At 40.8% G+C, this 18,252-nt stretch overlaps 1 protein-coding gene across 2 annotated transcripts in view; it reads right to left on the reverse strand.

Annotated features, from left to right (window-relative positions):
* Window positions 1–1,714: 1,714 nt before the first annotated feature.
* prkd2 (protein kinase D2) overlaps window positions 1,715–18,252 on the reverse strand; it is a 38,680-nt gene continuing 22,142 nt past the window's right edge. For both annotated transcript variants that reach the window (XM_032512119.1, XM_032512118.1), the window contains 18 exons: window positions 14,003–14,141; window positions 13,461–13,593; window positions 13,106–13,304; window positions 11,182–11,365; window positions 10,993–11,064; window positions 10,788–10,805; window positions 10,457–10,616; window positions 10,247–10,358; window positions 9,372–9,449; window positions 8,969–9,287; window positions 8,433–8,485; window positions 8,262–8,334; window positions 7,824–7,930; window positions 6,190–6,351; window positions 5,796–5,894; window positions 5,084–5,351; window positions 4,293–4,378; window positions 1,715–3,329 (listed from right to left, as the gene is read on the reverse strand). In XM_032512119.1, the coding sequence (XP_032368010.1) occupies window positions 3,105–3,329; window positions 4,293–4,378; window positions 5,084–5,351; window positions 5,796–5,894; window positions 6,190–6,351; window positions 7,824–7,930; window positions 8,262–8,334; window positions 8,433–8,485; window positions 8,969–9,287; window positions 9,372–9,449; window positions 10,247–10,358; window positions 10,457–10,616; window positions 10,788–10,805; window positions 10,993–11,064; window positions 11,182–11,365; window positions 13,106–13,304; window positions 13,461–13,593; window positions 14,003–14,141 (2,487 nt within the window). In that variant the 3' untranslated portion in view covers window positions 1,715–3,104. The remainder of the gene's footprint in view (window positions 3,330–4,292; window positions 4,379–5,083; window positions 5,352–5,795; window positions 5,895–6,189; window positions 6,352–7,823; window positions 7,931–8,261; window positions 8,335–8,432; window positions 8,486–8,968; window positions 9,288–9,371; window positions 9,450–10,246; window positions 10,359–10,456; window positions 10,617–10,787; window positions 10,806–10,992; window positions 11,065–11,181; window positions 11,366–13,105; window positions 13,305–13,460; window positions 13,594–14,002; window positions 14,142–18,252) is intronic.

Raw genomic sequence — 18,252 nt, forward strand, 5'->3', positions numbered from 1 at the left:
AAAAACTATTCAAAACACATCAATGAGTGCTAGATTAAACCAATCCAAATGAGACCACGATTTAGGATACTTAGCATGTGGGAACCTGGGGAAACCCAGGTGTTCCAGGATAGTGACAAAGGTGAATTACAGCAAACACACACACAGTGGTCACACCCACATACAACTTTCTGCTGCTAGAAATATTCACTAAAGCACCCAATGTGAATTCATCCACTGCTGAAAATAGTCCCCATCAAATATGCTCCTGTCTCCTGTCTGTGTAGCACTTGCTAAAAACTACAGTGCCCAGCTGTTTTTTAAATTTACCTTTTTTGTGTGTCTTATTTTTTTTTACAATTTAGTCTTCATGATGGGGACCAATGGGCTGACAGCAATTATGATAGGAAAGTATCATGTTGCATTAGAGAGACAGACTGACACATCGTTGATTATAGTATTTTCAAGGGATATTTTTGACAATAACAGAAATATTTAATTTGTTGAGTGTACACTTACACACTAATTAGTATGGGTGGTAATCATCAGAGGTCTCACGATACAATATCATCACAATACTTCTGTCATGATATATTATTGCAATTTTAAACATATTGCAATATTCTGCGATATACTGTAATTTATTACCTTTTTTCCATCTTCAAATTTTTCCCAATTTCAAGTGATGTCCCTAAAAGAAAACTTGGTCAACATCAGTTTTATCGTAAAAGATACATTTCTCTGTTTGTTCATCTCACTTCAATTTTATTGCTACAATTTGATTGTCAAGCAGACGAACCAACCAACACAATTATACTTGGCATCTGTTTTCCAATACAGTATTGCCATTGAAAACATTGCATTACTATGCTGTATCATTTTTTCCCCCCATCCCTACTAATCAGAGACTTCATTGCTGGTGCCAGGTCACTAATCTCTCTGAGGTTTGGATTTCTTTTGTTCACAAAGTGTCTCCACTGCCACTTTCCAGTGCACAGACTGGAGAAGTGTAGCTGATAAGATAGTGACAACCCTGCCATTTGACAGAAATAAAAGGAAATGGAAAGAGAGAGATTGTATCATTTGATGTTATTTAGCAAAGATGATAGATGCAGTGTAGGAGGAAACAAGGTTGTACTTTCCCCAGAGTAGCTGGCTGAAGTGCGCTCATCACAGAATAAAGACAATTCCCTACCTTTACCTCTATAACCACATGGCCCTCTTGAGTGCCTTTCAGTCTGTGAGATGCAATATGTGTTAAATAATCAGGTCTTTGTTCTCTGAAAGTGTGTGTGTGTGTGTGTGTGTGTGTGTGCGCGCGTGTGTGTGTGTGTGTGTGTGTGTGTGTGTGTGTGTGTGTGTACTGAACTGCATCAATAAATCCTTCATCGGTTAAGGGCCTGTTGCAAGCATCCTTGATTTGCAATTTGCATTGGCCCTGATGTCTGTACATTTAAACAGAAATTAGCATTTGCACATAAATACAAAATACACAAATAACAATGCATTTCTACTGCATACTAAGTGCTCCTTGTTTGTCTCGTGTTATCCAATCTTGAGTTGTCTTTCTCCATAGAAAACCTGAGAGAAGACCTGACAGTTTTGCTTCTTAAACATCTTAGCGGTGAATCATTATCTCACGTCCGTGACTGCCCTCTCGAAAAGCTGAAATTTACAATTTCTAGATGACAGTTATGCACGGATGAATAAAGAAAACATCCAAGACAAAAAAGAATATTGTTCAAGGTTTGTATTATCTGTTACCAAGGCTAGGATCATCCTTCAAACATGTTATACACAGTCTATGCATATTTGAAAACTATATAAACTTCAGATTACACGTGTATAATAACCATTATAACTACAGCATGTTTTCTATTGTACTACTTCACAGAAACATGCAACATATTGACATGACAGGTAGTCAAACTACATGCACTCTTCAAACCTTAGTTTAGTGACCCAAGCTGTCCGTCTATGCACTCACATCATAGGGAGAGGTCTCTTCTTTACAACAGTAAACAAAAGAACTGTCTCCATTAACCTGCTCAGGTGTAAAAATTCTGCTTTCATTGGCAGTACCAGCTTTGTGAATCTGGTACACGCAATTGTAAGGACATATTCACAATTTAAATACACAACTGTTTGACTTCACAGATAAATGAGATTGGGTAACTCCGGAAATGAACAGCCCGATGCTAGAGATCAGTTAAACCCACAAAGACCTCTTTAAATCACATATTTTATAAGAGTCTATTATGGCTCAAAACTAGTGGTGATTAACAGAGGATTTGCTGTCACCAGATCAATATCTCCAGCTTTCACTACAGGACATGTATTAATTGGAATGCATTTGTGAATATAGATGGGTTTGACTCCATGCTTGCACATAAGTAATTACTAGCACAAAGGAAGTCCTTTTGTTACTGTAGAGCACCGAAAAGAGATTGGACCGGTCTTTACCGAAGATATTCTGTACATGTAAAAAGGGACTTTAATTCCCATCAGTCCAATTAAATGACACCAAAGACAAACATTACTTCTCTTTAATTGGGTGGCAGTTTCATTTTCAACGTTTACTCAAACAAACCTATTTGTTTAGAAATACACCTCAATAAAAACACACCTGCACCAAATTCTTCTGTTTATCGCTTGTGGTAAAGTGACAATTCCTTCATCACTTTGATGCATCTTGCAGTGGGAGGGAAAGAACATGCTGCTCTTCATTCGTCTGAGAAATTCTTATTTAAAGTCTGATTTCATCTGTGAAGACTCTCCTCCCCCCCCCCCCCCCCCCCCATGTGAGCTGCACAGAGGATGAGAAATAGAGTTGAGCAGTCTTCATCATTGAAAGAGTGCAACGAGTCAAAAGATGAAAGGAGGACCAATAACAGCCGAGGTGAATGATCAGAATTAAGTTTTGATGACCTCAAGTGAGAACAGAAACTAGATGTATTGCTATAAAATTATATGCAAGCACACAAATGTGCTGTGAAAGTCTAAACAGCTAAAAGCTATTTCTTCATGTCTCTTTCAGGCTCTAGGTTAACCATGCCAATCCTCCCTCCCTCTCCTTACTTTTTTCCTCCTTCCTAAATGTGCTAGAGTCCTCTGTCTCTCTCTGGTCAGAGGATGCTGACCCTCTCGGTGAGGCCTTGCACATCTGCATCCTCCCCACCCTCCTCATCGTCAGAGGCCGGTGCAGGAGGGGGAGGAACAAGGTGAGCGGGGTAAGGCAGAGTATGTTCATGGGCAAACATTTGCCAGCGGCTGTCATCACTCTCATGGGTTATGTAACGGCCACCGAGTTTAGTCTCCAGCTCCCGTAGATCCAACCACGTCTGATAGTCCTGAGAAACGGGAATAAGCACAGAGATGAAATTTCAGTTTCAGGAACCTTGAAATTAGATTCATGTTAAATAGGCTTTTTATGTGTTCACAGCACATCATCCGGTAATCACTTTAGCCTGTGTGTGTGTGTGTGTGTGTGTGTGTGTGTGTGTAAGGACTTGAATGACCCTAGACTGGTGTGATTACTTCTGAGAAAAGGATACAAGACACTTTTGTCATTACTCGTTTCTGCAAACCATCACTGCAGTAAATTGTCAACCATCATTATTATTAAATGTCAGAAGAATCAATGATTCATTTATAGTGTTCATGTTGAAACAGACTTTACAAAGTGCTTCACAATTCAGGATGAAAGTCAACAACTGTAACAGGGAGAATTCAAATTAAAAGAATGATGAAATTCATCACTCAATTTAAAATAAATGTGCCTTTAATTGAGTTTTGAATGGATTTTACAATAACAGAAGCAGTGAATTTGGCAAACAACCTAAAAAAAATGTTTTTTAAATATATATTTTCAATCTCCTAATGAAATTACCCGCTGCTATCTCAGCTGAAACAATGTGTACACCTGGTCAGAAGCATGCGCGAGGTGCGCACAGTGTCATGGCACTCTTTGTTTATATTACCAGTTTATGTGTGGGGAAAAGCATACGCATGGTTTTTGTTTATTGTGCATTTATACATCTAGCCCCTGGTGTTGTATCTGCCATTTTCTGTAAAGGCCACAGATTGTATTGAGGGGTTTGCAAAAGTAAAAAAAAAAGTAAAATTATTGTAAGGTACTGTTCTGCCACTGAAGTTGTGGTCGGTCACCATGTCACTGTACTTCGTGTACTTTGAATTAGGGATTAATGGTTGTGCTGCAAGTGTGATTAAAAAAAAGTGTCTGACAGACTTTAAACCATGTATTACACAGTGTGTGCGTTTGTTTGTGCGGGAATGTAGTTTCTATATGCTACCTGTAGGTAAACATGGCTGAGACTCTTGTCCACGCTGTAGCGTTTCCTCATCTTCACTTGCAGCAGGTTGTTGATCAAGTCGGTTGCTGGAAACAAAAGTATATAGATCTGTTAATAAAACTGAACTGACTACAGCAAAAAAAGTCTCTAAAATATTATGCCTTGTTATTTGAGCTTAATTTGAACAATTTTATCTCTGCATGTAGTTGTAGTAGGAATGCAATGCAATGTACAGGAACCAGGTTTAAGATGACAATTACCATGATTTAGAAGGAAACCCAGTTCCCGTAATAAGTGGCTTATCACGGGTCAGAGCATGATTACAAAATGTAATGGGAAATTTAAAGGTTTTAACTTGTAAGGGCTTGTCCTGCTTTGACAATTCATGTGAACCTTCCTTATATACACTCAGAGGTGTTGATTCAACTGGTCGTTCTGGAGGATGTAGTTTTTGGTGTTGTTGAACTGTAATGCATTATACAGAGAGGTGTTTCTGTTACTTAGCCTACCCTCATTAAAATAAATGGGGTGGACTACATTTTAGGAACACCTCTTTGCATAACTCAATACAATTCAACAGCACCACAAACTACGCCCTCCAAAATAATCACACAGTTGAATCAACATCTCACTAAAACAACATCAAGAAATACTCAACATGAGAACCTTCATGGAGGAAGCATGCATTAGACTGCATTAGCTTTAGCTAGGTGTTTCTAATAAACTGGCAACTGAGTGCATAACTAGGTGTGCCAAACAATTTCTCTCGTCTCTCCCCCCTTTGTGTTTACCATCACTGGAGATCTGTTTCCAGGGGTTGGGAGGGTACATGAAAGCTGCATTGTGGATCTGGTCGTTGATATCTTCGTCCTCATTAAAGGGGAATGTCCCACTCAGGCTGACATACATAATGACACCGACTGACCACATGTCCAGTGAGCGGTTGTAGCCCTGGTTCAGCAGAACCTCCGGGGCCAGGTAGGCCGGAGTGCCGACCACCGAGCGACGGAAAGACTTCTCGCCAATGATACGGGCAAAACCAAAGTCACACAACTTCACCTGAGAGAAGGAAACAGTGAGGAACATTAGACAGGGAGTCAGGTTGCCATTTGATAAATAAATAGAGAATTGATAAAATGGCAGAGAAACAAAGACCTTTTTCACAGCAGACAAGTTGAGATGTCATAGTAGGAAAAGCACAGGTGTTTTCAAACCCATTAACGATGGCTGCATTCCACTTAGGAGAGGTCCTGGTATTGTGCATGCTGACTCACTGAAATAGCTTACTGGGACATTTGATGGAATTGAGCCATCGTTAATGTAATTAATTTCAGCTGTGCTTTTCCTATTATGACAAGCCAAAACGTCTGCTTTGAAAAAGGTCCACTGCTTTGGCAAGTGCTTTGTGGGTACTAATGACAATGTGAAAACCATAATTGCTGCAAAATGAGAATGGGTTTTAGTGTGTGTACTGTGTGTGTATTTGTGTGTGTTTGTCTATACCTGGGGAAAGGGATCCGCAGAAGCAAGCAGCACATTCTCAGGTTTTAGATCACAGTGAACTATGTTCTTAAAGTGTAGATGTCTCAGAGCTGCAAGAATCTGCACAGACATACACACAACCACAAAAACAGGATATGAATTTCGATGAAACAAAGACTTAGTCTTTTCTCACTTAAAAGACAAGATAACTCATTAAATATGCGTAGTATTTATATTAAGTTTTATGCGTATGCAAGACGTTACACTGGCAGAGCACAAAAAGTCTGCAGAATGACACAAGGATGTCATTGCCAGTAACTGACACGCACGCACGTGCGCCGCAACAACACTTGCATCATTGCATATGTCTACTGATACACACCACCGATGCATCTTTGCTGGGGTGCATACACACCTGTGTGATGAGGAACTTAGTGAGCCTCTCAGGCAATCTGCCTTTCTCACTGGACAGAATCATCTCCAGCATGTCACCATGCAGCTTCTCCATCACCACAAACACTTTCTCTGGGGTCTCAAACATACACTCCAGGTTCACAATGCCCAGGTGACGTAAACTCTGAGAGAGGGACCAGAAAAGAAGAGGAGGAAGGAGAAAGGAGATTAAAGATTATATGTAAATTCGGGATTTGTATGAAAAAGACAGGCAGGTTAAAATAGCAAGAAAAAGAGTAAAGAGTAGTGAAAGAGTCAGAGTAAGTGTTGAAAGAACAGATTAACAGTCAGCTTCAGTTCTCAAGGCATGCATAATTACATGATTTAGAGGGGCATCATTTAAAAAAATTTAATTTGAAAGGTTGTGAATGTGGCAGTCTTTTTTATCTGACAGGCCAAGTGAGTAACTATAGAGCTGAAGGGTAAGTCAGAACTTTTAGTGACAGAGTCATAAACATGTTTAGACAGGAAATAAAATAATTGAAACTCTGTGTCCATCTGCTGGTGAACAACAAAAATTAAAGCATGCACATGTTTCTAAATCATTACACAAACAAGGTGAACAAAAAAACATGCAATTATTTCCAACATAAACATACGGTAAGAAAAATATACATCATAACAAAACACCCGTGACCCAATACCAGATAAGCAGATGAAGATGGATGGATGGATGGATGACTAGATAACACAACATGACCATTGATTAAATCCTGAACTGAACAAATGAATACATTGTTCTTCACTTTTTTTTCTCCTCAAACACACAAGTTGTTTTTAACAACTTAGATATTTACCCATAGCAATTTATTTTTAACTTTAAAATCATTTATTAATCTCTAAATTTTAGAGCCTTTCCTAAACTGACCATCTCAGTGCTTTCATACTATTATCCTGTTAAAAATTGCCCACACAGAATCATCTGTTTCAAATAAGTCAATAGAGGAAACGTTTGTATGCACTTCCTTTTAGAAATGGTTCCTAAAGGTCCCATATTGTGTTTATTCTCAGGTGCATTGCCTGTATTTTGGGTTTCTAGTAGAACATGTTTACATGCTTTAATATTTAAAATATTAAATGTTTTTCACAAACAGTCTTTCTGACTATTCATTTCAGTGCCTGTCTCTCTAAAGCCCCCCTTCTAAAAAAGGGGGGCTTTAGAGAGACTGATTGGTCATTGTTTCCAGGTCTCGTGCATCTAAGTTCTCAGAGTCTCTGCACCACCGTTGCAGCCAGGGATTGACTGTACCGACACTGTAGCAGCAGTTTCTACTTAAACATAGTAAAGGTCTGACATCACAGCCGTATGGAAGCCCTGACATGTGAATGGATGAGTGAGAGGCAAATAACCCTAACCCTAAAAGATGCTATATAAATGCATTCCAAGCAGTCTATATGTCACAGTCATGTTTATTTAATACAAACCTTATCAATGTCACAATGAACACCAGTATTGGAATAATTGTCAGCATTTTTAATGTATGTTCCAATTTAACTAACGACACCAATATCCAATATATAGCAAAGCACAGTGTAAGCATATGTATATGTCGGATGGCCATTTGCAGCTGCAGTGAAACGTCTGTGTGTGTTTACCTGCAGTATGGCCACCTCATTCCTCAGCTGGCTCTCCTGCTTGGTGGGAAAGCGAAGCTTGTCAATGACTTTGACAGCTACGTCCCTCCCAGTCTTTCTGTGCTTTCCTGATGAAGAAGTTCAGTTTTAGTAAATAGATATGGTTATAAACTATGTCATATACATGTGGACATACTGTGTATTGGGCCCTGTACTTAAAATAACACTATTGATGTAACATTGCACTATTACAACATTGTCGGACTCAAATTGTCGGTTCCCTTTGAAGACACATCTACTCACAAATGCATCAATATAATTCATGTTTTGAGAGGTTTATGATGTATTGTCTTGTGCCTTTTGACACCATTATTATACGCCTTTATGACCAAATCATTTCCTTCACAAAATACAGCAATCTAGAGCTCAATGAGCATCACTGGACATAGATCGGCATACCTCCATACACAACTCCAAATTGCCCAGATCCCAGCACTTCATCAGCAAAAATCTGGTACACTGTACCAATATCCTGTAGGAAAGCAATATGTCACACATTCATCAGCATCCTCCATGTTTAATTAATTTAAAGATTGAAAAAAATAGCTAAAACTTGACAAAAAGTCATACCACATTCTCTTGGATTTGACTGTTGGACACAGATATGCTGATTGAAGCTTGTCCTAAAAATACAGAACCAGGAACAACATTAAGGTTAAACAGTATTGTGAGTTGTTAACTGTGTATTATTTATAAAACACAACTTGTCAACTACTAATCCCTTATGTGTATTGTAGGGTGTTGTCTCTCACACTAAAAATAGAAGAACAACTTTGCTCAACCTCACCTTGAGGTATTAAACTTTTGAAAGAACAGCTTAGCTCACTGGAAGAGTCTGCTCTTTATTTGACCTCCATCAGGGGGATTTTAATAAAGGGCAGACTCGTCCAGTTAGTCAGTGAGAGTTGGCAAGTTGTTTTTTTACTTTTGGTCTATTGTTTCTTGAGCACCCAGTTGGCTCGTGATGGAACACGATGCAACAGCACACATTTTTTTGGGCATATTAAACTGACATTCCCATCCATAAATCTCAAACTGCAATGTGCCAGTTAGTAAATATATCAAACCAAAAATGCACTAGCAGCATTTGGCTGCTCTCTACTTACTGTGAGTTGTATTCCCCTCAGCTGGTGGTGCGTCCTGAAAGATGACTGGCATGAGGGCCTGGCGAATGGCGCTCTCCCAAGCCTTGGCCACCTCACGCCCAATGCCGCTGTTGGGAGCTACTTGGCTGGGGGAGGGAGGGGTCGGGGGGAGAGTCTGGGGGTTGCTGGGGGACAGAGGGGGGAGAGTGTTGGGGTCCTCCCCTACGAAGTAGCACATAGTGCCTGTGATAAGCTCGAAGCAGTGAGGATTTGTGCCTGGGGGGACGAGAGTGAAGTTGCCAGCAGGGCGCACCTCTAGGATCTCAGACAGAGGGATATCCTGAAAGAGGATGGGCAAGTGAGGTTGCACACTTCAAACACATGACCTGAGATCATAGCTTTCCATGGAGTAAACTATATTTACCTTGTAGTATTTGTTGGTGGTGTTGTTCTGGAAAAGGATAATGCACTTACAGTCCAGACGCCAGTAGTGCCTTTTCCTCTGTTGGGGGGTTGGAGTAGGGCAGGATGGGGTTAATGAAAGTAAGGTAGGACATTGGGGGATGGGGGTGGAGCAGAGAGGACAAAGGTAAGGGATTGGGTACGCATCATGGACGAAGTTAAGGGATCAATTTAAAAGCATTTCAAAATCGGCGTTGATGTCCAGAAGAAGAGGAGAGTAGCCAGATGAGAAGAAGGATGAGCAGGAGCACAAGCTGCAAGAAGAGAAGGTAAAAACAGAGAGAAAGGAGAAAGGAGACAAAAGAGAAATAAGAAAGAAATGTGAGCGTGTTAATTAAGCCAGAAAGGAAAAATCGAAAAAGCAAGACTTGAGAGGCAGCAAGGTTTCTTTGAGGTAAGAGAAGACATTAGGAGATATAAAAGGCAGAAAATTGCCTTTTGGCTTGAATTCACCTCAAATTTGCTGAGTGCTATTATGCTTTCAGGGGGACTCAGCCTCACCATCAATCTTCAACTATTTTCTCTTGCAAACACAAACAGGTACACACACACATGCACGCTCACAAGCGTACACAGATATAAAAGAAAAAGGAAGCAATAAATTGCATAAAGCCAAATGATTAAGGTTGAAATTGTTGAGAGAGGAGCTGGTGGACGGAGAAAATGAACAGGAAGGCCCTTTATGTCTCTGAGTGAGTGGAAAATAAACAAAACAAACTTGCATCTACAACAAAATGGCTGTTCAGCCCCTACAGCAACAACAAAGATCATTTTCAGGTAAAATGGTTTAAATACCCAAAGAGAGGGAAGCAGGGGAATTATGAATAACGTTTTTACCAGTGTGTCCTTATTGCTGTAGTGAACCACCCATCCTTCCTTGATAGCTGTACTGGATCGACGGGTTGTCTGTCTCACCGACTGCACCACCCTCATTAAAGGGATGTAAACACTAGAAGAACAACAGAACTCAGTAGGTAACGTGTGTTTTATTTTCCGTGTGCACCATTATAATTTATAATTGCTTTTCTCCAAATGTCTTCCTCATACCTCTGGTCTCCGCTGGCTCCGTCCTGGTTGTTGTCAGGAGAAAAGGACCCAGGAATGCTGCAGGCCTCGTCTGAGTCATCCATTGAAGACTTGTCAGAGGCATCGTAGTCACTGCTGTAGTCCATGGGCACCTCAGGGTCAGCACTGGGACTCAACATGTCTGGGGAGAAAGAAAGAGAGAAGGGGTTGAATGGAACTTTATTTAAAGGGCCTGTGTTTTAAATGCAGTGAAAAACGTACTACTACTTGCTACTGCAAAGAATACAACAAAGACCTCTATTAGAGGACTACAGCTTTACATGCATCAAATCAGAGTAGCGGTAATACTTACCGCTGTTACTTCTGTTGTCTGAGAAGATAAAAACATTAGTGCCAGTGAGTTTCAGTCTTGTTAGATAATGTATTATATCATGTATGGTTATTAGAGTAACTTAGTTGTGACAATGGATAAATGCAGATGAGAAATTAATATTTTTCTATCAAATCCATGCAGGGTTAATATATTCATAAGGACAAATATTTCTATATCCCCTCACCTCCAATGGTCTCCCCAAGGCAGTCATTAGGAACCTTGTACACACAGCGTTTATGGCAGTTAAACTTGCAATCTGAGAGGAATAAAACACACATTCTGATCAGATTACATGTAATCTGATTAGATTTGTCTTTTATTCTGCATCAATCTCACCATCCAGAAATAGGTCTCTCTATTTGTCTGTACTCACCTTTGCACTGTAGGCCCTGCCTAAACAGTCCTCGGAGAAGCCTCTTGCAATACTGGCACACCGTCGGTCGTGTGTATGAGTGGACAGCAAACGTGTGTGGCACCTTCACCTTGCTCATCAGGATCTTGTCCAAATGAACTGGTCGGCCCGTGTAGAAGCGCCGGGCGTCACTTGGGGTCCGTGGCTAGCAGAATTGAGAGGAAACAAAGATTATCAATTTAACTGTGTGGGTAAAGAAAAAAGTAAGAACACCATTATCCACATTTGGCAGCAAGGTTAATTACTACCAAACTAATTAATTACTAAAGCATGCATTTATTAAGAAAATGATGTACCCTTAATCCTGCAATAATTGATTTTTGTTACTTGAGGGCAGAGGAAAGAAGTTATGAACACAACGCTGACACATCAGTACCTATGGTGAACTTGTTAGCAAACAGCTAACTACATCCAGAAGTTACAGGGCAACATTATTAGTAATTTGGAAAATTAAGTGTAATGAACCTTTTACTCTCTTTTAGTTCGGTTTTTGGTCTCTGCCAACGTCTAAGGGAAATATCTTACTCTTTATGGGCCTTTTTAATGATCAAAGCGCGGGGCGTGAAGCGCATGGCGCAGTTGCGTTTAGGGCGTGTCCAAATCCACTTTTGTTAGTTTGACAGCGGAAAAAAAGAGTCAGTGCGCCAGGCGCACGGTTCAAAAGGTTGTACTTAGTGTCTACATTAATTCATAGGTGTGTTTTGGGCGTAAAATGCAATAAACCAATTAGAGTGTCATCTCCCATTCCCTTTAAAAGCCAGGCGCGTTTGTACCTTTGAGCATTGCTATTATGATGGCGGATTTTCACCGTAATATTTTAAATTTTTATTTGTAATCTTTTGCATGTTTGTGTGCTGCTACGCATCCCCGTGTGTGTAACAAGCATAGTGTGTGTGTGCTGCACACGAGCCTAGGCGCATTTTACATTCACTTTAGACCAGGTTTTTGTTAATCAGTGGCGCTTTATGCTGCTGCGAGATAGCAATACGCTAAGAATTCACCTGAACACACCTCCGTGTAAGACCAGCAAGCCCATGGGCGCAAAAATGGGTGCATGTGCATTTGCTATAAATGACGTGGGCGCAAAACGGTCTTAAAATAGCAAAGACACTTGGGACGGGCTTTGCGATAGGCTTTGCGCCGGGTGCAAGATAGGGCCTTATATCTGCTAAAGGCTTCATTATGTTCACCACATAGTTGCTAACTGTGACTGTCTGCTGTTTGGTGCTGAGCAGGTAGTGTACAGTGTTTTTTTAGAGCTGCCTTCTGCAGCTTAAGACCACAGTATGAGAGGAGTAAGACTGAACCAAAACAGTAAAATTGCAGGCTGAATAGCAAAAAAGCTGAAACTCACTATAAAGCTTGCAAAGCTAAGGGGAGCTGCAGACTCAAGTGATAATTCTGTAGAGGTTCAATAAGAGCAACCTCTGTATGAAAATGTAAATCATAGTTACTTTAAACTTACGTTTCCTCTCTAGCTAATTTGTTTCCTTTCTCTTCTGAAATTGGAGTGGACTTATAGGGGAAATCAATCAGCAATCATATTGAGTTTTGTTGCCTTGATTTACTAAAAGGTGTTTACCCAAATTGCAATGGTTATACCACTTCTGCAGTCAGTTTTGGTTTTGATTCTGCATAGTTTTGCACCGTAAATGCCTTTGGTGGAAAGAAGTTTCAGTGTAAATTGTTCGGACAGGACATTGTTTCTGGAAAGTTGGTAATGGTTTAACTGCCATTACAAATGTCGGAAAATGTTTTCATGTTTCAGTCTCACCTAAAACTTTTTAGATCTGTGACTAAACTGGTTTAAAGTAAGTTTACCTACTTTGTGACATCAGCTCAAAGCGGTTTGACCTGACTAGAGTGTGCATGAATCCACCAATACCATTTGTGTGTGTGAGCGGATGAGGCTGGCGTCCTCTGTGCACGTGGAGGCTGTCCCTACACTGTACACTGAGTCAGTGGTGGAGAGACGCAGAGACTGGCTGCTGCTCAGAGAGGTGGTGGACAGACGCCGTTTCCGAGCTCCACTGCAGTTGTTTGGGATGTTGAATGCACAGCGCTTGTGGTAGTTTAGTCCACAATACGAGGGGCGGCGTAGATAACAAAAAAAAAACAAAAAAAAAAGGTGATTGGGGGAGATGGAGCATATTTGGTGAGTGTTACAATTCATTTCTCAAAGAAAATTTGCAGACCACCTCATCTTTTCTTATTTACATTTTAGCTCCCAATTTTCCTCACCGTCACACTTGAGCCCTTGTCTGACCAGTCCAAACAGCATCTCTCCACAGTGATCACAGAAGGCTGGGGCCCGGTATGAGTGCACGTTGAGTGCATGAGGCCGAATTTGGAAATCTTCAAACGTGGCTGCCGCTAAAAGAGATAAGAGGCATAGAGTGTGGTCAAAGTGGATGTCAAGATAGAATCAGACTACTAACTGGGCAGTATAAAAAATGACTGAATGGATGAGATGGAAACAACATGGAAAATGTTATGGGTTTTCTTCCTGACAGGGGAGGATTAGAGATTAAAACAATGAAAAAACAGATTAGGACAGTTTTAGATATTGCCTGTAGTAAAATTAGCAGATAAGCACTGATTACAAGAGCTGTGATGGAGATTACAGTAATGAAAGGAAAATAGCAGAGGAAAGAAGAAGGAAGGTCATTTAAATGATATGGATATCTTGTACACTAATGGCACAAGATATATATATATATATATATATATATATATATGTATGTATATTTTTAAAGAGGAGAGAAGAGAACTGGTTACTTGCCAGAAAGCACCACCTCTACCAGATCTCCCTCCTGAATGTCACTGGTAGCTTTAACCAGTTGCAGGATGTTGTTGGTAGTCGTGTCATGCTTGAACAGCAAAATCTTGTCATAAATGCCATAGAAGCCGCACTCTGGGAACTAGAGAAGACAAAACATAATGTAAATGTAGGTTAGGAGAATCAACTGCAGAAAAGGCAACATTTTTAATAATCTCACAAAGAGATTTGTTGGAAGACTTGTAGTTACATTTCATATAATACAATAAAGGGCTTTGTATCAGATATCCACAATAAAAGCTTTCTGAGTGCATGTGTGTGTAGCAGATGTTCCAATAAAATCAACAGTCCACTGAGCTTTTCTTAGTGACAGAAAAACAAAATACTGCAGTTCAAATAAAATCACAAGCTAGACGATCTTCAGTCAGAACCAACCTGTAACTGCAGAAAACAAGCAGAGCTATGACATGACATTTTCTATGATATTTATTTCACATGTTTGTACTTTTTTTTTTCTAAATGTTGGCTATGTACTCAAGGTTTAAACTAAATATGTACAATATAGCATGCAGCTATAAGAGATGACAAAATATATAAAAAGAAAAACATGTTGGTGTTTTGATGCAACGTGGAGAAACATGTAACATTTATAACAACATCCCCCTTTTCAATAAATTATTTTCACACAGAGAATATTTTTACAAATGATGAAAATAAAATACAAAATATAAGGCTATTTCAAAATTGATCCCTTTAAACTAAAATGAATTACAGAAAATGACCAGTACCTTAGACCTTGTCTTTGATAACTGTGCCACACGTAGACAATCTACTCTATCAACGCCTCAGTCCTTCTTTAGGTGCAATGCGTATTTACTCCATAATATAGACTGAACTATACCAAACATCCTCAACAGTCATTGCTCTGCCATTAACAATAACCTGCTACAATACTTGCTGTAACATTTGGAATCAATGCAGTGTAAACATGGTTCATGTGCAATGTACAACATGTACATTACAAGAATATCTATGTGTTTTCAAGCATATGCTGTTACTGTATGTCCTCAACTAATTAAATCATACCCTGCTATGTAAAGCCACTGGAATATATATCGGCCAACACAAACGACCACACACACACAAACACACTGATATACAAGAACCACTGGCCGATAACCACAAATCAAGCAACTTCATCAATGTGGAAAACAAGACAAAGGAGATCCTATCTTCCTAATAGTAATACCCACACACACACACACACACACACACACACACACACACACACACCCACCACACACCACAACAAAAACACAACACACCACAACACACACACACACACACACACACACGTGTCCATGAAGCTCTTCAAGATATATGAGAGGAGAGTGTCCTACGAAATCACAGAGCAAAGATGGCTGTCATAGGGAAACCCTGCTCTCCTGAATAGTTAATACTGGTTTGCTTCAGTGGCCACACCACCCAGGACACCATTGCTGCACACACACACACACACACACACACACACACACACACACCACACACACACACACACACACACACACACACACACACACACACACACACACGCACACAGCCATTGACATAAGTATTCCCTACCCCTTACCCTAACCTTAACCATCACAACTATTGCCTAACCTTAACCCTTACCCTCAACATACCCTAATTCTGACCCTAATCCTAAAACCAAGTCTTAACCCTCAAACAGCCCTTTAAAGTTGTCGGCTCCAGCATTTTGGCCCCACAAAGCTGTCGGAACCCCACAAGTATACTGAACTCCCAGTTTTTGGACCCTACAAATACAGTTAAACGAGAACAAACACACACACACACACACACACACACACACACACACACACACCCACCCACACCCCTCCCCTTTTTTCTTGTTGTTGTTTTTCTCATAGGGGAGTTGAGATTTGCCATCTGGCCATGGCTCTAACAACTTACAGGAAAGGGAACCCTGGTCTCCACCTTGGAACCACACAATGACACACATACACCTCCTCACTTAGCAACAGACACACCCTCCTTACAAACAGCAACACACACACCCTCTCTTCTCCCCATTTCCCTTCTTTTCTCCTAAATACACACATATTTACACAAGCCTCCCTCAGTTTCCTAACAGGGACTCCACATCACCACATCTGAAATCCAGGCCTGGTTTGCACTGCTGTAAAACAACACAGTGAGCCCCCCATCCCAACGAGCGGGCTACTGCTACTGACCTCACATACAACTAACTACAAGACACCAAAAGCACACTGGTGCCTTTTTTTTTTTCAAAAATCTGCAGAAGATCCTAACCTGTTTAACAAACGTTACATCCAAAGAACAAATCCCAGACACACGGTTACGCCCAAAAAAACAATAATAACAAGGTAAAGAGGTGTGAAAGAAAAACCATGTAGTTCAACCACTTAAATACCTCTGTTTGTTAAGCACACCGATTATGGAAAGTTGATTCACAAACATGGCAAAGGAAAACCCAGAAGCATGATTACGCACGGTAGAAGAGGACAGAATTAAATAGAACAAAAAGAGTTTTCTTTAAATTATTTAACTTCAGTCTTGTATCTGTTAGTAATTTACCCCCGAACTTTTATCCTTTGTACAGAATTTTCAATATCTGTGCTTACTCATAATTTGTTGGTGATTGTAACTCTTTATGTCAATTACATCTTTAATAATGCAAAAACTTGGGTTTTAAATATTACAGTCCTACAACTTAGTCCAACATTTGCTTGATCCAACCCACACAGATCTCACTGTTTGATCATATGTGCCTCTTGTTTGATAGTTTTCCAGGTAATGACACATCTGTGGAGGTGCCCAAACTTTCACAGGAGGGTAGAACCTCATGGTTTGGCCTGGAGTGTAGAGATTGACCATGGCTTTAACAAAAAACAATTTCCTTTCATTCAGTCAACTCATGTGGAAAAGATTTAACAAACATCGACTTCATACGTGAGGAAATGGCTCGGCGTCCCACGCTGTCTAACCAACATCATCCTATAATGCAAAGGAGTCCTTGAACTGCCTATCAAGAGCTACACCGAAGAGTACACGTGCTCTAAAGTAAGACTCCAGATGACATTGAAAGACTCCAGAGACCAGACCATCAGCAATGTTGTTCCACCACTGTTAACTGGACGGAAATGGACACCATCCGACATGGTGCAGCATGCTACATCAGCCCTGAGGCACAACGACATTGTAGGGCATGTCCAGTTGGGAAGAGGAAGCCTTGGCCTTACAGCAAGTAAGCAAACTTGGCATAAAGCCTCAACATCAGAAGCTTAAGGGCAGTCTCTCTTGCCAAGCAGGGACAATTGAGGCAAGCAACATCAGCTTCATTATCAGAGCCAACTATGATGTGCTCCCATCTCCAAAAAACCTCCACCAGTGGTAAGGCGAGGACCCAACCTGTGCCCTCTGCCTAACTCCAGCGACTCTCAAACACATTTTGACCGGTTGTAAGACCAGCCTCACACAAGGTTGCTACACCTACAGGCACACCCAGATCCTTAAGAGTCTGGCAGAAGCTCTTGAGAGCAAGAGGAATACCACAGCACCTTGCCCCTGAGAGCAACATACTCCATCACGGCCCCAACCTTCACCCGAGAGGGACACAAAAAGCCCAACCATCCCTATACTAAACCAGAAGCTGGACAGCTAACCATGGCCCGGGACTGGAAGATGCTAGTCAATATTGACCAGCAACTAATCTTTCCACCAGAGATTGCAGCCACCACCCTTAGGCCAGACTTTGTACTCTGGTCCCCTTCACTGAAGTCTGTTTACATCACGGAGCTCACAGAATTCAACAGAAGAGGCCTATGAACGCAGGAAACTGCGCTACACAGAACTGGCAGCAGATGCTCCACAACGAGGACGTAAAGCGAGAAGGTCACAACCTTCCAGGAAGATGGTAAACAAGCTATGCGGTCAGCTCTAGGCTTGACTCAGGGAAGAGGGTGCCCCCTGCCTTGCATAGTTCCGTGGGCTGCGCGATTTAAACAACCACGATTCACGATTGGGCATGGGACACAAGCATAGGTTTGATCACCCTGTAGCTGGTCACCTTTGATGAGGGTATCTAGTGTTGAAAGGCCAAAACACCCCCTGATTTAAAAGGTACACTACTGATGATGTGTCCCGAAATCTACATCTTCCCACATCTGAAATACAGCTTTTACACCACTCTCAACATCAAGGCAAACCTC

This window comes from Etheostoma spectabile, chromosome 3, assembly GCF_008692095.1.
Source record: "Etheostoma spectabile isolate EspeVRDwgs_2016 chromosome 3, UIUC_Espe_1.0, whole genome shotgun sequence".
Classification (NCBI taxonomy): Eukaryota; Metazoa; Chordata; class Actinopteri; order Perciformes; family Percidae; genus Etheostoma; species Etheostoma spectabile.